This window comes from Chaetodon trifascialis, chromosome 21, assembly GCF_039877785.1.
Source record: "Chaetodon trifascialis isolate fChaTrf1 chromosome 21, fChaTrf1.hap1, whole genome shotgun sequence".
NCBI lineage: Eukaryota > Metazoa > Chordata > Actinopteri > Chaetodontiformes > Chaetodontidae > Chaetodon > Chaetodon trifascialis.
The window spans coordinates 5,573,904-5,595,019 of record NC_092076.1 but is presented as its reverse complement, the minus strand read 5'-3'; the positions used below and the strand labels follow the sequence as shown (position 1 = coordinate 5,595,019).

General features: G+C 42.2%; 3 protein-coding genes across 4 annotated transcripts; all 3 read left to right on the top strand.

Annotated features, from left to right (window-relative positions):
- The first annotated feature begins 1,199 nt into the window (after nt 1-1,199).
- Nucleotides 1,200-5,677, top strand: LOC139350013 (5-hydroxytryptamine receptor 3A-like). Its single transcript, XM_070991100.1, has 10 exons — nt 1,200-1,293; nt 1,851-2,017; nt 2,391-2,435; nt 2,564-2,673; nt 3,110-3,279; nt 3,400-3,560; nt 3,851-4,058; nt 4,710-4,868; nt 5,092-5,159; nt 5,447-5,677. The coding sequence occupies exons 1-10, from the start codon at nt 1,200-1,202 to the stop codon at nt 5,675-5,677; spliced, it is 1,413 nt and encodes a 470-aa protein (XP_070847201.1).
- Nucleotides 5,678-8,724: 3,047 nt separating this feature from the next.
- LOC139350012 (5-hydroxytryptamine receptor 3A-like) lies at nt 8,725-20,580 on the top strand. The gene is made up of 9 exons (XM_070991099.1): nt 8,725-8,907; nt 9,251-9,295; nt 9,413-9,522; nt 10,038-10,221; nt 10,348-10,494; nt 11,721-11,931; nt 12,037-12,225; nt 12,311-12,396; nt 20,485-20,580. The coding sequence occupies exons 1-9, from the start codon at nt 8,725-8,727 to the stop codon at nt 20,578-20,580; spliced, it is 1,251 nt and encodes a 416-aa protein (XP_070847200.1).
- On the top strand, nt 14,834-21,115 carry lrrc59 (leucine rich repeat containing 59). 2 transcript variants are annotated; one of them, XM_070989930.1, is made up of 8 exons: nt 14,834-15,002; nt 15,150-15,259; nt 15,423-15,482; nt 16,447-16,605; nt 17,290-17,394; nt 17,478-17,550; nt 18,276-18,467; nt 19,328-21,115. In XM_070989930.1, the coding sequence occupies exons 2-8, from the start codon at nt 15,158-15,160 to the stop codon at nt 19,609-19,611; spliced, it is 975 nt and encodes a 324-aa protein (XP_070846031.1). In that variant the 5' UTR covers nt 14,834-15,002; nt 15,150-15,157; the 3' UTR covers nt 19,612-21,115. The 2 variants fall into 2 exon arrangements, with proteins under 2 accessions (XP_070846031.1, XP_070846030.1); XM_070989929.1 differs by having other exon boundaries at nt 19,331-21,066.
- Nucleotide 21,116: the final 1 nt, after the last annotated feature.

Genomic DNA, 21,116 nt, shown 5'->3' with positions numbered 1-21,116 from the left:
CACTGCAGGCTTAATATGGAAATAACCTGGCAATACGGTGACAAATAGGTCTAAGATGCTGTTCAGGATGAATAGAGGACAGATGTGTGTGAAACACACCTAAACTGATACTATTCATGTTACAAAAGCAACTTTATAGTTCATCTTCTGACTTCTTGTAGCACACTTTCTATAACAAAACACTGTTTGTCAAAAACACTGAGAGATATCAAGTTATCTTTTATAATGTGGTCATTCCATGACCATGAAACCTATCCATCCATTTCAGTGGTGTTTTTAAGTGGAACATGTGAAATGAATTATCTCAGCATCTGTCAGTGTTTATGAAACATGGACACACTGCATAACAAAGTAAGGTTTAGCAACGTTTAGCTTTCCATTCTGAGCAATACAGGATCTATATATGGCTCTCAAGCTATATGCTATATATTTACATAAACACAGAGTCTTCCTCAGGAATTAGCGCTTTGGCCAAATGTGCATTTAGAGGGAAAAACCAACAAGACTCATCCACAACAGCGACTTCTCTGCCCAGCCATGACCAAATGTACCTTAATCCTTGAATGCTAGCGTGTTGATAGGTGAGACAAGCTGCCCTGGCCACCCAATCAGACATAAGCTGAGTCAGGTGATCGGACCCCATCCTCTCAGGCATCCCAAGACACCTTTTCATATATGTAACTTTGGCAACTTTCTTCTGGTTCTGCAGACCGTCAAATAAAAACAAGAGAAGGCAACTACTGATTTTATGCCTTTATCATAAAGCAGCAGTAGAGAGTTGACAGGAAACGAGGGTTGCAGCAAGGGTCTTTAGCCCAACTTGAACCAGAGGCATTATTGCTCAAGGTTGGCACTTTGACCCCACAGCCATAGCTCCAATTAGTAATTCATCCAATCGCTCAACGCTAGACAGCGGAAGCGAGAAGTAGATTGCATTTTGTGTGACCGCAAAATCAAGCTTCCCACAGGGTGGAAGATATCAGTGGGCTCTGGTGTTTCCTGCCTTCAATAAAGGACTGGCCTTTCAGTTTGCCCTGCCCTCTTCCAGTCTGAGGATAAGTGTGAGGCAATATTTATAAGACAGCGATGCACAGACCTCTCCCAGACTTTGGATTCTCAGTAGCTCTGCAGTCATGATGCTAGCTCGCTTCCTCTTCCTCCTCCTCTTCACAAGTCAGGTCTCTCCTAACTACACAGATATGGATTCACCTGTCCTCTCGGATGCGGGTTCCGCTGTCCTCACAGATTCGGGTTCCCCTGTCCTCAAGGATGCGGGTTCCCCTGTCCTCAAAGGTAAGGTTTCCTCACAGTGTCCTCGTTGATCTGGATGATCCACAGACCTCGCTGTGAACAGTTGGAATTCATTTCTAAGCTGTCTCAATGAAAACTGCTGCACAGAGTGAAGTCTGTGGCGAATCAAGAATGACACGGACACAGTTTCTGAATATAGGTTTGGTGTTGAATTTCTTTTTTAAATGTAATTCTTCAATTCTGTGAGTGACGCACAGGGACATATGATTGTAGAAATTCTGTGATGATTTGATGCAATGATTTTATGGAGATGTATACAGAGCAGATGGATCTCAAAAGGAGAACCTATTTAGACTCAGATGACTGTAGCATCATTTAGCTGGTACCTCACATGCCTGCCAACATCCATCTGTGACCACAAGCACTTACACTGAAAGACTAATTAAAAAGTTAAATTCAGAAGCACTGGTTAACTAGAGAAACATACAACAAAAACTCTGAAGTTATCATTTTCAGCATGAAAATCAGCATATTTCCGTATTTCTCTCTGACTTTTCCCCATCATCTCTCTCATAGTAAATGTGTCATGATGTTTTTAGCTGAGGATGGACCGTCTCCTAAGAAAGTGTGCAGTTATCAGGACGTTTTAAACTCCATGAACTTGACCAAAGACAATAAGCTGTTCTCTATGACCCGGCCTGTTAAAGACCATAAACAGACAACACTGGTATTCATGGAAGTGCTGCTGTATGCCATCCTGGATGTGGTACGTGGTTAAAGCTTTCACATTTGTCTCCATTTTCATTCTAGGTTCCATTAATGTGTTACTCTTTGTCGACGACAGCCACATACTACATTAGTGATAATCCATGCTCTAGGTCTTTGCTTTAGCTGTTTTGTGATTTCTACATCCGTGTTTTTTTTTTACCATAAGACCTATAAATATGGTCTATATAATGTCTATGATTATGTCTATTGGCTGTTGGTTGTTAATCTCTTATTTGACATAATGCTGTTTGTTCCTTCATCTGAAAGTTCTTCAAAATGTGTTTGAGTTATGTGGAGTTTGATGAAACTTTGCCGTGTGATGGATCAGCTGTATTCTCACGCAGATTTTCACATTTTTTTCTTGTTTATAGAGAGAGATTGACCAGACATTCATCTCTTACGTTTGGGTTTTCACGGTGAGTTCTTCACTTGAATCAATCCTCACTCCTCGGTCTGTTTGGAAACTCAAATGTCTTTCCTTCAAATTGCATCTTGCATTATTTTCTGATCATTGCTCCTGATGCCCCCTTGTTTTTCTCTGTAGCAATGGCGGAATGAATACATTCATTGGGATCCAAATGACTTTTGTGGTATTGAGATTATTTCGATTCCTTCTGACATTTTGTGGAAGCCAGATTTAACTATTGAAGAAATGTAAGTGTATATGTGCGTTCATGCCCTCACATTCACAAATGCACATACAGTCACAACAGTAATTATAGTAACTGGTGTTATGGGGAGTCGTAGATAACAAAAGCTGAAGTAAATAATGATAATAATAATCGTATTTACAGTGTAACATATCCAAATAATTTTACAAACTAGCAGAGCTGGAATCAACACAGTTAAAACTCCTGACACAAATCAATGCAAACGTTCCTGTTCAGGGTCAGCAAGCTGCTACTCCACCTACAGAAACTCTCATTGCAATACTGACACATCTAAATACTGGCTTCAGTCATTGGGAGATGCAGAGGTGGAGGAGAGCAGGTTGCTGTCAGCTGGTGTTTAAATGAATGAGTTTGAGTTTTCTGTCACTGTGTATTATTTGTGAATTTGCGTCTTAGAGTCTCTGTATGTTCTCATACAGGATAGAAAAGGACAAAGCCCCTCCAAGTCCTCATCTGCTCATCGGGAGTGATGGTTCAGTCTTTGTCCGGAATGACCAGGTGCTGATAAGCACCTGCAGGATGCATGTTCACAAATTCCCCTTTGACACTCAGAGCTGCAGCCTCACGTTCAGGTCTGTTGTACATTCTGGTGAGTCTGCCGCCTGTCACTTTCCTATGTCTGAACACATACCGTTGATAACATACCAGACTTTCTCTCTTCATTGACCTGCATAGAAATCTCACAGTTTCTTTTTATCTCCCACATCAGCCCAGGAAGTGCATCTTATGCAAAGTGCCAGCTCTGATGAGGCCACACGCTGGTCTCGTGAGGTGATGTTGACTCAGTTCGAGTGGCTGTTCATCAACATGACGGTTTCCAACAGGACTGCCTACATATTTGGCCCCGGTCAAGACCTGATGGTTTTCACTGTGAGTATTACAGGATGCAGACATGCAGCTCTCTGGTTCTTACTCCCTAAATAATGCATGCACACATTATGTTCTTACTCACAGGTCAGGTGCAGCTGTGTCTATGGTACAGGCCTATCCATGTTTCTGTTCTAACTCAAAATGTTTCCCTTGAGTGAAATTTTGACTTCTACTTTTCCAGTCTGGAAATGTAACTTTAGCATCAGCAGATTGATGCAGATTACAAAGTCTTCCTCAGATGTGCAGGAATACAAAAATCAATCATCTGGCACTTAAATATCATTTTACAGATCAACATGAAGAGGAGGCCTGCCCTCTACGTCGTCAACTTCTTGCTTCCCGTCTTCTTCTTCTTCTGTCTGGACTTGGCCTCCTTCTTGATTTCAGACACTGAGGGGAAGATCGGCTTTAAAGTCACTGTGCTGCTTGCTGTCACCGTAATGCAGCTTATTCTGAATGAAATTCTGCCTTCCTCTTCAAACAAGATCCCACTTATAGGTAAGGAGGTTAAGAGTCTCCAGCCACGCTAGCCACTCTGTGGGGCTGTACTTAGACGGAGTGATGCTGTGAGCTAAATGCTAACGTCAGGATGCTAACATGTCAATGAAGATTCTCATTCATCTAGGTCCTGGAACTTTTAAGTGCATCCAAAGGCAACTGCACTTGCTTGTGGTTCTAGAGGAAATAAACCTAAACTGCCTTCAAATTACCCTAATGGCTCACATGATAGCTGGAGGGCTTCAATGATCCTGCAAGAGGATAAATGCCTGGAACTCCCCATCAGTCACTTCGAGCTGAAGAAGCCTCCCTGATGATAAGTGAAATGTCTTCTAGAGCCACAAGCAAGTCCAGCTGCCTTTGGAAGCACTGAGAGGGATCATGCTTACAATAACAGTGCACACACATTTTAAGAAGGTTTACCATATTCATCATTTGCTCATTAGCACTAAACAAAAGGTACAACTGAGAGTGATGGGAAAAAGTAAGAGATTACAGTTCAGCCTGAGCGAAATTGGGAAATTAATGTTTGTTTCATGACAATCTTTCCAGTCCTGCTTGAATGCAAAATTGGACAGTAATTCAGAGTAGGAACAGCCCATACTAGTTCAATTATACGTCTGCATTAATGATGCTGCCTTCTCCCTTTAGCCGTCTACTGTATCGGGATTTTTGCTTTGATGATGCTGAGCCTCCTAGAGACGATTTTGGTGATACATCTGATCGAGAAGGACTCTGCATCCCAAGACAACGAGGCAGAAAGAGAGAGGAAGGGCTGTAAGAAACAGGGCAAAGTCATCTGTAAAGTAGGTGAGATTCACTATAACAAACGATGAAGGCAGACCTGCAGTCTGTGGCACCAGCTGAATGTAAGCTTTACTGATTACTGATTACAGTAGTTTTGCTCTGCTTTCACCAAAATAACTGAACAAGTTTGATAAGTTTGGCTATACGGTTATTTTGCGGTCTAACTGATTATTATGTAATCTTGAATACTATATAACCACCTTCCGTCTTTAATATGTCCTTCCAGATAAGAAGAAATGGCCTGTGTGCATCTGTGATGTGTCTGCTGACGAAACCCCGGCTGAACCGCTGCAGGTTGGAATTAAAATTTAAACAGTTTGTTGAACCAAAATGACAAAAGAGCCCTTGAATGCTCTCATTCACCAGTTTATGAACACACATGCATCTGTATAAAACACAAGCAAATTCAAAAACCTTGCAGGTTAAATCGAAAGCATCCGAATCCGAGTTGCAACACAGAAACTGCTTCCAGGGTGTTTAATCTCACAACTTTGAATATACTGTACACTAACTGTTAGCAGCTGGAAATGTTGTTTGATTCATAAACATGATTAACCACAACTTTAAAACCACCTCTGCAGGGTAGCAGCAGCCAGCTGACGGAGGAGTCCCACTCCTCTGAAAAGCTCCCTGATGATCTGAAGGATGTGGTGAAAATGCTGACTCTGATCCTCAACAGCAAGAAGGAAGAAGCAAAGTCTGGCTACTGGACCAGAATGACTAAAACAATCAACAAGTGTTTCTTCATTTTCTACATCACAGCTGCCAGCGTGTTTTTACTCTATATGATTTTGAATTGGAATTATGCTTGAGAGCTTTGGACTATGTGTAAATTTAAAACAGAATGCAGTCATTTGCAAAAAACTGTTCACATAGAACAGTTTTAATGTATTAATCTCCTTTATCCAATCTTGTGTTCACAAAGTGGTGAACCTCACTCCATCCTCGCTTGTGAATGACTGAGCCTTTCCAGGCTTTCCCAATCACGATACTATCACCTGTTACCAATCAACCTGTCTGTAGAAAATGTAAAAGTTCCTGAATGATGGTCCTTGATGACCTCTCCTGCACCGTCACACCTGCTCACATGTATGTAGTCCTTCAGTCCTGTTGTTTGCATGTTCTGATACATATCTACATATCCACATACTCGGTATTTGACATTAGTGGGGTTGTGTTACTAGATTCTACTGTTATGCCATCAACTAATAGATTAATGTGCCTTTGACACATAATATGCACGACGAATCCGCCAGATGCATAATGAAAATGTATTAAATAAAGAATTTAAGTGCAAACTTGTATCATACATGCTCTCTCTTTGTCTCTCAAAGTAAAATGTGATGAACGCCTGCTGTTATAAACTTCATAGATGTAGAATTTAGAGCTGAGCTATCGTACTGAAGTGCCTTAGATTGTACGGGTGTACCTATTAAAGTGGCCGCTTAGTGTACGTATGGTCCAGTTTCCACAGCTGAGTTCTGTGGTGCAGTGTAACTAAGTTCATTTGGTCAAGTATTGTACTAAAGTACAGATTCAAGATACTGGCACTTCACTTGAGTATTTCCATTTGATTCATTTTTATACTTCTACTCCACTTAATCTCAGAGACAAATATTGCAGTAGTTACACTCGTTATGTTTCAGATTACAAATTACCATACCCTTGAGGGGATGGGAATGGAATAAAACCAGTTACTTTGCAGTCACAGTACATGGTACGCGCCTGAACTGCATTGCCTCCTTTTATTATCTATCAAATAATCAAATTCATTTTGTCGAAAATAACTGCGCAGCCCTTAAATCTTTCCATGAACTCTCTTTTATCTGCTGAAGTACACCTTGGAGTACTTCAGCAGATAAAACTTCAGCAGATAAAACTAGAATTGCTGCTTTGTGGTCGTATTCCTCCATCAACCAGCCAAGTTGCAGTTTACATCCACATCTGTCCAGTTTCATATTTGCAGTGAAGACTTTGAAGGTATTTAATAAAAGGTATTAACTGTGAGTGTTGGTGAAATGGATTCCAGTGATTCCAGTGAATAATGTCCAGGTAGAGACATGCTGTCATCACTCAGAGACTGTTTTTCCAAAGGACAGACAGAGAGCTTCATCACATGGTACAACAACAATCACCTGAAGATCAATATCAGCTGAACCAATCAGCTTGTGGTGACTGCAATGCTTCAAATATGGACACTTCAGACTCATCTTCAACCTGGCAGCACAGAAGATTTAAACAATCAGCACAGTTTCAAGGTGGACGCCCAAAATTAGTGTCACCAGTTCAGGATCTGACCAAATGTGAAACATGGTCACAGTCTGTCCTTCTGCTCCAGAGTTATGGAGTTGAATAACGGCCAGAAAAGAGTTTTTGCAAAACATTATGATGGCACAGTGACGTTAACTTCTGACATTTCACATTTAAAATGCCATCACTTCTTGATTTTATCCTCTGGCACATTTGTGTGAAATTTAATCAGAATTAGCAACTTAATTTTTGAGTTATGCCCCAAAACGTTTTGTGAGGTCACAGTAACCTTTGAGCACCAAATGCGAATCAGTTCATCCTTGAGTCAAAGCGAACGTTTCTGCCAAATCGTAATCACGAGAATGGGAAGGACATACAGTCGTACGTATGCACGGTCAATCAGCCTGAAAATATTATGCAACCACGCAGAGTCTTAAAAACCGAGGGCTGGTCCTTCAGTTTGCTCAGCCCTCTTCCAGTTTGAGGAGAAGTGTGAGCTAACATTTGTAGACAGCTCAGAGTTGACAGGGACGGACATCTGCTGCACAGACCTCTCACAGACTTTGGATTCTCACTGGTCCTGCACTCATGGTGCTCGATGGCTTCCTCCTTCTGCTCGCCCTCACAGGACAGGTCTCTCCTGTCCTCGCAGGTAAGCTTTCGTGGACACAGTTTCTGAAAATAGGTGTTACTTTATAATTTTCATGTTATGCTTCATGCTGTAAGCACCTCCATTGTTTTTGGAGAGAGGACGACGTCTCAGACACAGATATCTAAATTAACTAAAAACCATCTGCATGGCTACATACCAATAGATATTGAGTGAGAAATTAGTTTTGATTATTGTCTTAGTGGTTTATATACACTCAGCTGCCAGTTTATTAGGTACACCTTGCTAAAACTAAGGTAGTCTGATATGGAGGGTCCTGCAGTAAATCCTGCCTTCATGAAGGATGTGATGTTCCATTTCTGTTGAAACAGTCTCAGGAGGGAATATGTTTTCATAGCTTACTTTCCTTTGGTGAATCCTCTTGATCTGACATGGATTTAATGTGACCACATTTTCTAATTCTGAGATAACTTTTGCTAACAGCTTTCTAAATTGCTGCAGCTAAATCAGGTTTTCAGATGCAGTTCTGAGTACTGCTGGCCATGATTTATTAACACGGATTTGCTGATATATAGCAGCTGGGTCTCAACTGGAGCTAATCCACACGCCTGCCAACACCCTTTGTGTGACCACAATCACTGCATGTTACTGCAGATGTTTCTGAGATGGATTGATATGAATTACTTTAATCTATTATTAATGTTAAAAAACAAGACAAAGAGTCTGCTGATATGAAAGTGGCGATGCTAACAGCCAATATCTACTGTGTTCAACATCATAGTTTGGCATGGTAGCAGCAACATTAGATAATTAGCGCTAGGATGAATTCAGAAGCAGTGGACACATGAAATTATTTCAACTAAGATACGAGTAGCTGAGGGAGCTTAATTCAAATAGAAGTGCACTGAAAATCTAATTTAGAGGCAAAATTAAGAGCATAATAATCTGCACCACATGTCCCCATTTCTTTCCTTCTGAGCGTAAACGCTCTCGTAGATAATGTGTCTTGATGTTCTTGCTGCAGACGGGGAAATCTCCAACAGTAATTGCAGTTATCGGGATCTTTTAAAGCACTTGAAGATAAATGATAATAAGCTGTTCTCCATGACTCGGCCTGTTACTCACTACAATAATCACACAGAGGTAATCCTGGACGTACTCATCTACGCCATTCTAGATGTGGTAAGTGGTCGTTAATAATTATGAATTAAAATTGTTTCTTCTTCATTTCTGTGTTTGTCTGTGGTGTGACTATCACAAAATGCCATTTCCCCTGATGGAAACTTGGATGTAAATGATTAGTTTTTGGTGTTTACAGCACCCCCATGTGGCCATTTAAGCATTATTAATACTATTTGCACTGTGCTCTGTGGGTGCTTTCAGCTTTAGATGTAACACTTATTTACACAAATGCTGTTTGTTTAGTCATAACCTGGTGTTCATATGAACTCTGATTTTAGCAAACTTGTGACATGTTTTAACACTGAATTTTGAAATATTTTCACACACATTTCTCTGTCCGTAGAAAGAGAAGGAACAAAAATTTGTTTCGTACGTTTGGATCGATATGGTGAGTTTTCTCTGAGGAAAAAAGATTTTTGATTCAAAGAATCGCAACCACTCACTCTTCTGGGACACTGAAAATTCTATTGTTTAAATGCATTTTTTTCCTTCCTTTCCTCTGTAGTTTTGGCGTGATTATTACATTTCTTGGGATCCGGATCAATTCTGTGGTATTCAAAACATTACTCTTCCTACTGATGCGTTGTGGAACCCAGATCTTACAATTGAAGAGATGTAAGTTTGAATGTATGTGCATGCAGTTCAAAACCAAATTCTAGTGGTGGTGGCTTTAAACAGTCAACAAATCATTATTAATTGTAATTAATTTTGTACACACAACATATCAGAGTTGGTCATCCTCTGATTCAAGGGTTGGCTACTCAATCCCGGCCTTGCTTGAGCCAGACCCTCAACCCCTAATTGCTGTTGCTGCCTTGACATCAGTGTGTGAGTGAATGACTGAATGGGTGGAAAGGCAGTTGTGAAGCCCTTTGGACAAAAGCGCTATTCAAATGCAGTCCATCGTGTTACATGGACATGACGTGGAACAAGCAGATGTTGAGACATCAAGGCTTTGTCCGTTTTGACTTACAACAAATGTCACAAGCCATCTTTTGACCAGGGATATTGCAGTTATATGTTTGTGTTGTAGTTAATTGCATGCTTTCAGTGTTGTGTTATATAGTATAATAGATTATGCATTATGTGAAATTAAACACGTGTGTGTATGTGTGTGTGTTCTCCCACAGGACAGAGAAGGATAAGGCCCCTAAGACTCTTCATCTCATCGCTTACAGCAACAGTAAAATCTTACTTAGGAATGACATGGTGGTGATCAGCACCTGTCGGATGCAAGTTTACAAATTTCCCTTTGACGTTCAGAGCTGCAACCTCTCGTTCAAGTCTGTCGTACACTCCAGTGAGCACCTACCTGTTGTGTTTTAAAGTTCCTATAAGTGCCTTATGTGTTCTTTCATGACTTCTACATTTCTTTTTGTTAACCAGCGAGGAAACCTCACACTTTTATTTTTATCTCACACTGCAGTGAACGAAATACAGTTTGTTCAGTTCAGTAACTCTTCAAGGACCGCCGCGTGGTCTCGATCGATGATGCAGACCCAGTCTGAGTGGCTGTTCGACGACATGATAGTTTCCACCACAACTGTCAACAACTTTGGCATCCTTCAGAGCATGATGGTTTGCACTGTAAGTATTTCTGGATACAGACATATTTCTGGAGACACGAAGAAGTGGGAAGCAAACATCCTCTGTGTGTTTGAAGTAAGAAAAAGTTCTTTTGTGAAACACTTCCATGAGGGGCTGTATTCTGTGACGACAAGCTCAAGGTCATAGCTTTGTGGTTGGACACTCCAAATTCAACAACAGTCAGGGTTTGAGGGTTGTACCAACCATATCACATTGGTACCACTCCACCACCACCTCCACCAACTCCAGCTCCCTTCTTAGCATGTCACACCTTTAGATTCAGCTCTCCCGACAGGACTGGCACCTGGAGCAGGACATCTTCATGCATGTCCTGTTCCAGGTGAGGTCAAAGTCTCAAAGTCACTGATTCTCAAAGGTGTTTAAAATGCTCTTAGTCAGACCCCCCTAACCCTAACCCTAACCCTAACCCTAAGTCTTTTAAGTTTTTCCAAGGATCAAAGATCCTTTGAGCCCCCGAGAGCCCGTGCCCCTCGGAGTGCTCCCCCAAGAGCACTGCGCCCTTATCTAAACCTAACCGTGCTACTGTTTCCCTCAGGTGATCCTACAGGAGTTATTACCCCTGACAACCAAACTCTCAGGGTCATGGAGATATGCAAACCCCCTCAGCAACTTAGGGAGGCAATTTTTTTTTATGCTGATTTAATTGCATCTACTGGTTGGAGAGCGTGGGCAGCTGTGGTTCAGGAAGTAGAGCGGTTGTCCACTTATCAGAAGGTCGGTTGTTCAATCCCTGGCTCCTGCAGTCGACATCTCAAAGCATCCTTGGGCAAGATGCTGAACCCCAAAGTGCTCTGTCATTAGGGTGTGAATGCTTTTTGCTTGTAATGAGCAGGTGGCACCTTGCCACTGGTGTGTGAATGGGTGAGTGAATGGATGAATGGTGGCTTGTAGAATTCCTAAATCTGAATTATACATGGTATCCAATGATTCTGCTGTTCTTCCCAGTGAGTACTTTTACTTTTGGTACTGGAGTGTGTTTTACTGCTACTGTTTGTTTACTTGAGCAAAAGTCGGAATGTAGAATCCTTCTTCTGTCATTACTACTTTTACTTAAGTAGGTGATTTGAGAGCACCACTGTATGTGTGTCCAGATAGGGAAGATTAGATTCTTGTTGCAACATGAGTTCTACATACCTCTAACACTTGCAGTTAGACTTTGTCAAATGTCGTGGTCAACCACTTGACCCTTGAACATCATTTCACAGATCATCATGAAGAGGAGGTCTGTCCTCTACATCGTCAACTTCATGCTGCCCATCCTATTGTTCCTCAGTCTGGACTTGGCCTCCTTCCTGATCTCAGACACTGGTGGCGAGAAGCTTAGCTTCAAGGTCACTGTGCTGCTTGCTGTCACTGTGATGCAGCTTATTCTGAATGAAATTCTGCCGGCGTCCTCAGATCGGATTCCACTTGTAGGTAAAGAAGCTCTGCCTTTGTGCTCTTAATGCAAGCAGGAGCAGCACATAGTGACTGAACATGTGGTTATTTGTCCGTATTAATGAAGCTGCCACCCCTCTTTAGCGCTCTACTGTGTTGGGATTTTTGGCATGATGTTGCTGAGCCTCCTGGAGACGATTTTGGTGATGTATCTGATCGACAAAGACTCTGCACCCCAAGACAACAAGGAAGATAAAAACCACAGCCTGAGTGAGGACTACGGGGACTGTGGGGACAAACAAGACAAAGTCAGCACTCATAACTGGTTTAGAGGTGAGATTCATGACAACAAATACAGATGTTTGTATATATATTATGATCTCAAAAGATATGTTTTGTGTCTAATGCCTCTTTTCAGACATTAATAAACGGATTCACTGCCCCTGTCCCTGTGATCTGTCTCCTGGCGAAACATCATCTGAACTGCTGCCAGTGGCCAGAGAGGTAAGGATTATTTTAAAATAACTCGAAATTAACTGCTCCTTCCATGCACAGCAGGAGGTAGAAAAGGCATCCACACCTTATTCAGGTTTCCATCCAAATGGTACACAGGTTACCATGTACATCACAAATGAGCAGGCATGGTGGATGTTACAATGACTGATAATTACTGTGTTGGAGATGATTGGTTCAAGAAAAAAGTTGTGGATGTTTCATCTGGATGTCTTCATTAAAATCATGTTATAACCACATTGTATTGAACCATGTTTTCAGGGTAGCAGCAGCCAACTGACAGAGGAGTCCAACACCTCTGGAAAGCTCTCAGATGAACCGAGGAACATGGTAAAAACGCCTACTTCTAAGGAAGACGGAAAGCCTGGCTACTGGACCAGAGTGGCTAAAATGATCAACACAGTCTTCTTCATTGTGTATATCGTAGGTGCCAGTCTGTTCCTAAGCTCTCTGTTTTGGAGTTGGCGAATAGAAGACTAATAACAGTGCTAAAGAATGAAACATACTGTACGATGGAGTCATAGCTCCCAGAAGCTGTAAACATCAGAAGTTGTAAATGCAGTCCCATGACCCTGCAGGTAATGTGTTTGATGTCACTAACTTGTGTTACTAACCACACACCTCAAGGCCTCAGTGGCCTCGATACCGGCTCTTAAAAATCAGTTTCTTTTTCAGATCTTCTGATGCTTCTTTAGCAAAGCTGAGGATGAAACTTGGCTGTTCAAGTGGTATTTAATCCTTCACTACACATATCTTCCAATGGCATGTTTCACATAGTGGTTCACATGTTGTATAGTAGATTAATTTAGTTTATATAAGAAAGGACAGTAAAAATCAATAAAATGCATGGTAAAAAATACCAGAATTACCCAAGATGCTATTTTTCATCTGTAGTCCCTGGAAAGGTGTCAAAAGGGCTTCATAAATCCATCCAAGCAAAAACAAAACAGAGCATGCAATTTAAAGAGTGGAGAAGGACACATTCAAGCATAATCCACCAATAGAGACATTTTGAAAACATTAAGCACGCAGGTGTTTGCACAATTACATGTTGTCCTACATGAAAATATATGTACTATGCAATATTACAATACTGCAGATTCTGATTCTGATATGGGCAAACCTTATGATACACCCAAAAACATATTCAAACATGTAAAATTTTAGATATAAAATATTTAAAAAATGAAGCATGCAACCAAGTAGAAGCACATTCATGATAATAATGTGCAAAGGTGCAAACATGGCTAAAAAGGATTTATCAAAATCAATGCAGCAGAGGCCGAGATATTCTGACTTTTATTCTTTTTTTCACAGTATGCATCAACCACCCTTCAGGCTTTCTATCAAGAATTTGTAGTGTCCAACCCCGATGATGCCACTTGAATAATGTTCTCTGACTTCTCAGAAGTCAGCGTACAGCTGTTCAAACAGGCTGCGTAGAGGACCACTTCCTGTGAGAAGTAAATTGATTTTGATGTGTAAAATTGGTCCAGTGCCCCTTTAACAACACATCTATTCTATTCTGAAGATATAAAATGTGTTTTTCTATGTATTCAGCTGCATCATGTTGGCTTTCTGTGGTGTTCACATCTCTATCTGCATCACTCTGTTTTATGTATTTACAATCAAATGACCAGATATCTGTTTTCTAAACTGGCTCTGAAGAGATGTACCAGTCTTTCTAATGCAGAAATAAACAATAAGAATAAAATCTATTCTCTCAGTTTGCATATTTATGTGTGTGTGAGAGTGAACCAGAATGGTAAACTAAAATAATGAGCAGATCGAACATTAAGTGTTCCTGAGGAGAGCTGCAGAGTCGGTTCTCTGTGAGTTCATCACTAAGAACGACCACTTTCATAAGAGTTCTCAAGATCCATTGTTAATATATCAATACTGATTAGAGCCCCATTAAACAAATCCTCAGTGGAGAATATGCAGCTGAGCCATAATGCTTGTATGGCTTTTTGTGGTTTTGAAGTGATGAAGCACATAGAATGAACTGTGGCTCCTCCAGTGTCCATGGACTTGTTTTTTAACCCAATACAACAAATCACAAATTTGCCTCACAGGCAAAACCTCAATTCAGACAACGAAAAACACCTCCAATTAAAACTTTCATGGAGAAACAAAGTGGAAGAAATCTCAAGAAGAGCAACAGGGATCCATCTTCCAAGACAGACAGACAATAGATGTCATATGGACAGAACAGACCAATGCACAATTAAAGTATGTGTTGACACTGATGATGGGCAAAACATGGAGAGTGCTGGAGAAGTAGCGCTGGAGAAGTGTGGGCCATCCTGCCCTCATTTAGTCTAACAGCTCCGTTACATGCATTGTGATTGCAGTACCCTTTCCGTGCGCTGTGCCCTCCCGTGCTGCAGGTGGCGCTGTTCGCTCCTACCTCAGCGCGCTGTCGTTCAATCAGTGACGTGGATTTTCATTGAGGCAGTCAGTGCTGCCAGAAACACGACTTACAACCGTCTCACAGCTTTTCCACTAACTTTCCTCACATTTAGAAGTTGGACCGCTTATTTTCATTCCTTCGTTGGTCACTCTTGAACACAGTTTTGTCGCAGCTTCCCTAACAGGTGAGCGGTTCTCGGAAAACGTGAACGTTAGAGGGGTTTCCTGGTCTTTGCTAGTCCAAACTCTCTGATTTCAAACTGTTAAAACTGCTTCAGAATTCGCTCCTGTGCTTTATGTCAACATTAACTCCGCAGTGTGTTTTCTCTCAGACTCCAGAATGAGCAAAAACAGCAAAGTGTTGAACCTGAAAGATAAAATCAGCGGTAATGAAATGGACCTGAGCCTGTGTAACCTCACCGAGGTGCCCGTCAGAGAGCTGGTAAGTTACTCACCGCCTCTGTTTGTGGAATTAAACCTTCAGGACACCATATGTGCTTTATATGAACGTACTGTAACTCTGGGCATAAGGCTGCGGTTGGTTTCTTTGTTAAAATGCTTATTAACTGAGCTGATACTAAACTGAGCCATGCTGTCATTCACAGGCTTCATTCACCAAAGCAACTGTTCTGGACTTGTCTTGCAACAACATCACCTCCCTGCCTGTGAGTACAAACAGTCACTCTGCACTGAAACACACCACTGACATCTGAGCCCCTTAAACTGAAGCAGTGTGTGCGTGTGACCCCTCACCGCTCATTATGGCCTCACTGTGGATGTGAGCAGTTCAGCCATGGAGAGATTTACCTCTGAGTGTTTAGTTTGAAGGGCTTTTAGAGGCCTGAAGAGACCAAAGTGTCCAGATAACATCATTAAAGAAAAATCTGACGCCAATTCTTGTCTTTTTAAGGTGTTTCATAGCCCCTCATATTGACACGGGACCCCTCAGACCACAGGCTACCTTCAATGTGCTTGATAAGTCAATCATTTAAATTACATAACCTAAAGACGTAAGGCTTTTTATCACGTTTTATCACACCAGTAAGTAAGGTTTTTTTTTTAAGATCTTTAAATTGTAATCGGTTTTACAAATAAAGGTATACTTCCTGTTGCTTCATGGCAAAGCCTGTCAACCTCTTAATGTACCCGCACTGTGAAAAATAAGATGTTGAGACAGAGGCTGCTTTAAGTTGAAGTTTTGGTCTTCCTCATGTTTTTCATTTTGAGGAATTTAGTCAAAAATGCACAGGCTGTTAAAGACTCTTCATTTAGAACACTAAATCAAGAGGTTTTAGCTTAAATGAAGCAAAGATTAATTGAATTTAAGGCCATTTTATGCATCTTTGAAGTGAGACCCCTCCTCTGCTGCTCCTCTGATGTTTCTCTTACTTTCCCCTGTTAAAGGGTTCTTTTGTGAGGTTTTCTTTGTCTGAATCAAGAGTCTGAGCATGGAGGGTGTTGTATAAGTAAAAGTGACTGAGGGTGAAATATTCTGTATTAATAGGGGTATTAGCTCTGACCCTCGGCCTGCTAACCTTAAACTTAACCTACAGATTTTCCAAAGTTTTCACAAACTGAGAACGCTAAGACCTCAGTTGTTTTTTCTTTGGCTCGGCTTCTTTCATGCAGCCAGAGTTCTGCAACCTGACTCACCTGGTGAAGGTGGATCTGAGTAAAAACCAGCTGACCTCTCTGCCGGATGACCTGGGGAACCTGACCAACCTTCAACATCTGGACCTGTACAACAACAAGCTGAACGTCCTGCCTGTCAGCTTCTCGCAGCTCAGGGTTGGTGCCATGCTATGTTTGTATTTTCTTCTTCTACTCACATACAGCTGCAGCGTCAATGTGTGTAATGTCAAGACTGACGATGCCTGTTGTCTATTTGGTGCTGAGTTTTTGGTCACCTGTGATCTGAAGTGCACAAGCCTATTGTTTTGTTAAAGACACTGATTGACATCTCAGTGCACTTACTCTCTTTCTTGCTGAGAGTTAGATGAGGAGATTGTTGCCACTCTTAAACCAGCAGCCAGATACCTTAGCTTAGCTTAGCTTAGCTTAGCATAAAGATGGAAGCTAAAACATTAGCCGACCAGCACCTATAAAGCTCACTTATAAATAAAACTATATCTCATTGTTCATCATTCTTTATGAAAAACAAACTGTTAATTTGTGAGCTTTAGAGGTTTTTTGGAACATTTGTAGAGCTTGGCTGACTATTTACAGTCTTTATGCTAAGCTAAGCTAACTGGCAGCTTTATATTTAGCTGTAGTTTTGTACTCGTGCTAGCCTTCATTGATGTATTTTAGTACTCTGCACTTGTGTGAGTTGTAAGACATCGACATCAGTGCAGACTCAGTGTAGTTAAACATCATATCCTTTCTCATCTCATGTGTGAGGTGGCCTCGCTGGCCTTGTTTTGATCTCTGACAGCATTTTTTTTAATTCAGTCTTTGTGTCTTTGCGCTCAGAGTCTGAAGTGGTTGGATCTGAAGGATAACCCGCTGGAGGCCGGCCTGGCCAAGGCAGCAGGAGACTGCCTGGATGAGAAGCAGTGCAAACAGTGTGCCTCCAAGGTGAGAGAGGGAGGGAGGAATGAGTGAGAGCAGATCAATAACGCAGTCTACAGTGTCGACAGCTGAAGGTCATTTTCTTCCAGGTTCTGCAGCACATGAGGGCGATGCAGGACGAGGTCGATCGTGCACGAGAGAAACGGCTCATGAGGGAGAAAGGTGGGAGTCAGGACATCTTTTTATATGAGCTTCAGAATCATTTCTTTTAGTGATTATTGATCCACTGCATGTTGATCAATGGGCTGGATATCAAACCTCAGTACTTTTTGGTATAGTGCTGACCAAAATGTGTGTGTGGCACTGAGTGTAGAAGGCTGTCACTGAGTGAAAGCTGGAATCGAATGTCTGCTCAGAGTCTTGCTTTTTTACCCTGATTTAAATCAAAGAAAAGCTGAAACTCAGGTATCACATCATACTTGCCCTGTGGATCAAAGTGTGTAATACAGTGCCTGTCAGTAATAACCAGGTCCTCTGCTGAAGTCCTGCATTCAAAATCCTTCCAAGTGATCACCAGCAAAATCTACTGAAGTGTAGTGGAGTAGAAATACTCAAGTAAAATACCTCAGAATTGGTCTTAGGTACAGTGTTTGAGTTAATGTATTTAGTTACTCTCCACCGCTGCAGTTCAGCTTGGAGACTACACATTGGGGCATCTGGACGTCGTCCAATCCCGGTCTGCCAGTGTCCTGCAGACAGACAGAGGCAGGTTTTATTCATTCACTGTGAAGCTTGAGACGTAAAACACCGTCCCAGCGTCTCTGATACTGTCTCTGCAGGGAGCGCCGTCACAGACACGCTGACGTCTGAATGTTAACAAATATACCTCTGTCCAGTTCAGTCTGACTGCATCTCCTCCAACATGTTCTTCTTCATCCCTCAATCAGAGTTGGAGAGGAAGAAGGAGGCGAAGCAGAGGGAGCGGGAGGCCAGAGAGAAGGAGGCTCGCAAGCGGGAGAAGGCGGAGGAAAAGGAGAAAAGGAGGAAAGAGTACAACGCTCAGATGGCGGCGGTGGCTGCACGGGAACAACAGAAGAAGAAGAACGAGGAGAAGAAGAAAAAGAACGGACAGGCAGCAGGTGGGACGAAAGGCCTCTTAAAGGGATAGTTCACCTTTTTTTTTCTTTTTACAAAACTACCAAATTAAACTTCCACTGATTGTACAATACACTGAAAACCTGCTGAGCTTAGAAAGACAATCCATCACAGTCAACATTTAGTAGCTTTATTACATTAAAAGACATTATTATTATTATTATTGTTAGTCGCTGCACGTTGGTGCAGCAGCTAGTGTGCGTGCCTCACAGCAAGAAGGTCGCAGGTTCGATTCCCGGGTCGGGCCTTTCTGTGTGAAGTTTGCATGTTCTTCCCGTGGGTTCTCTCCGGGCACTCCGGCTTCCTCCCACAGACCAAAAACATGCTCATTAGGCTGATTGGTGACTCTAAATTGCCCCTAGGTGTGAGTGTGAGTGTGAGTGTGAGTGTGAGTGTGAATGGTTGTGTGTATGTGCCCTGCGATTGGCTGGCGACCGGTCCAGGGTGTACCCCGCCTCCTGCCCGTTGACAGCCAAGATAGGCTCTGGCGCCCCCGCGACCCCGAAAAGGGATAAGCGGCATAGAAAATGGATGGATGGATTATTGTCAGTCAATATTGAATGAATTAAGCATTTGTGCAGGGAAGGAAGGAAGCTAAAAGTCAAAGACCTCCACCAAAATAAAGCAAAAATGTAAAATAAATAAGAGAAAACACTGTGATTGTGAAACTACCAGTTTAAGATATTTTCTTTACAGTAAACATCTCAGGACCCTTTTCTGTACTTGATTAGTGTAGTTGATTAGATGCAGTGTACGAAGAAAAAACCCAGGTTTAGTTCTTTAAAAGTTTGTTTTCAGTGTTTCAGGAGTCGCTCTGATGTCATTTCCTCTTGCTTCATCTCAGCAGACAAAAAGGTCGTCGCGGAATCGGCGCCTAAAGCTCGACGTTCTCTCATTGGCCTGATGTTCAAGCTCCTCGTCCTGCTGCTGCTGGGATTGGCCGGAGTCGCCGCCGCCTGCCGCCTGACCGACCTGCAGAAGGAAGCCGTGTGCGTGCCGGTCAACGTCGCCGTGGACGACAGCCTATCCTGGGCCAGGGAGCAGGAGGGCGTGGTCAGACAGCTGGTGCAGAACCTGTCGTCCGCAGCGAAGGAGTTTCTCGAATCCACGCAAGCATCTAAGAACTAAACCATCGTCTGCCTCCGTCAGCTCCCAGAGCTGCAGGTTCCCCACTCCCACCTGCATGTTCTGGAATTTTTGTTTTTTAATATAAAGAAATCATGAATCTCATTGAAAATGGGCGACCCTGCATCCCCTCACCCTGTTGGAGGTGCTGGGAGGTGAAGTCTGTACAGATGGACGAAAGGTGGACAGATGTGTTAAAATCATCTTAAATTCCTATGGAATTGTTGTCACTCTTGTACCCTCTTTGTACTACAGCCTGTTTTTTTAAAAAAAATAACGCATCGTCTCAAACGTCTCCCCGTCAGCCATGTTTTGCTCCGTGCACAGAGCCCTCAGCTGCTTCGTGTTCGGGCACGGCGCGTGGGTCGAGTTTGAGAGGTGCTGGGTGAAACGTCAGGTGGCTCTGTCTGTACTGCACGGGAGCGTCGAGTCACATGCTAACTGCCAGGCAGAGTCGTGCATCAGCCAGTGTTAGACGTGAGCATGTGCAGTGAAGGCAGAGTGAACGTACAACTCGCTCGTCTGTGGCCTCTTTGTAGTCGAACATCAGTCGCTCCAGCTAAATCTCACACCGTCTGGCAACTAGAGCCCAACTTATACATGAGAGGAGTGTTATCTCATACAGAATGATATCAGGCTATTAGCAGAAAGTCAAAGGTTTGTTTGAGGGCATTTAGAAACTGTGTCATCCACCAAAATGGACAAAATGTTAATTGACTTACAGATATTTTTTTTAAAGCCTGAAATGCTGTTTGGGCCTCAAACATGCAGCATCAGTCTGGCTCTAATTTCCACTGCACATACTGTATTAAAAGGACCGTACCAATAGTTTGGCCTGTGTTAGCCCCTTCCTTAGAAATCCTGTCTAAATCACAGATATCTTTTTTACAAATCATGCTGTTGTGTTTTGGACCTTTGGATGCATTTCACCTGCTACGCTCACTGCTTTCCATTCGTTTCTGTAAAGTCTAGTCAACCAAAGTCTGCACTGTAACGTTTTTAACGTCAACATGGAAAGCAGTGAAGAGGAGGAAATACAGAGCAGCAGAGTTTGCAGAAAGGTTAGCTGTAATATAAATACATGTTTGGTTGTTAAAGGGGTATTACTTGTAAAAACAGTGGTATGATCCTTTTTGAAGTGGTGTTAACATGAGCTCACAGCCCTTAAATCTGCTGAATGAGGACCAAATGTTGACACCGAACTCGCGGTCCAAACTCTGACACGCCTTTCTTTTTGCGATCTGTTGTCTGTAAAGTGAACTATGGAAATACGTTTTTTTTTTCTTCAGTTGAGCTGGTGACTTCTGGAAGGCAACACATTCTCATTCGTTGGGGCGTCTTCATGCAAAAGCTGCCTTTGCCGCTGTGGTTGTTGTGCAGCTTCGTCCATGCTCAAACGTCGTCAGCATCAATAAACGGCTATGCACTGCAGAAACGTCTGAACGTCGTGTTTATGTAACAGAAGCTGACTTTCCAACTGGAAAATGATCGTGAGAGATTTGGATGAA

Bases quoted from the DNA above. Each gene is read 5' to 3' on its own strand.
- lrrc59 (XM_070989930.1), top strand. From the start codon at position 15,158: ATGAGCAAAAACAGCAAAGTGTTGAACCTGAAAGATAAAATCAGCGGT. The intron at 15,260-15,422 runs GTAAGTTACTCA...TGTCATTCACAG, and splicing joins AGGTGCCCGTCAGAGAGCTG to GCTTCATTCACCAAAGCAAC. The intron at 16,606-17,289 runs GTTGGTGCCATG...CTTTGCGCTCAG, and splicing joins TCAGCTTCTCGCAGCTCAGG to AGTCTGAAGTGGTTGGATCT.
- LOC139350013 (XM_070991100.1), top strand. From the start codon at position 1,200: ATGGATTCACCTGTCCTCTCGGATGCGGGTTCCGCTGTCCTCACAGAT. The intron at 1,294-1,850 runs GTAAGGTTTCCT...TGATGTTTTTAG, and splicing joins GGGTTCCCCTGTCCTCAAAG to CTGAGGATGGACCGTCTCCT. The intron at 2,018-2,390 runs GTACGTGGTTAA...TCTTGTTTATAG, and splicing joins TGTATGCCATCCTGGATGTG to AGAGAGATTGACCAGACATT.
- LOC139350012 (XM_070991099.1), top strand. From the start codon at position 8,725: ATGTGTCTTGATGTTCTTGCTGCAGACGGGGAAATCTCCAACAGTAAT. The intron at 9,523-10,037 runs GTAAGTTTGAAT...GTTCTCCCACAG, and splicing joins GATCTTACAATTGAAGAGAT to GACAGAGAAGGATAAGGCCC. The intron at 10,222-10,347 runs GTTGTGTTTTAA...AACGAAATACAG, and splicing joins ACTCCAGTGAGCACCTACCT to TTTGTTCAGTTCAGTAACTC.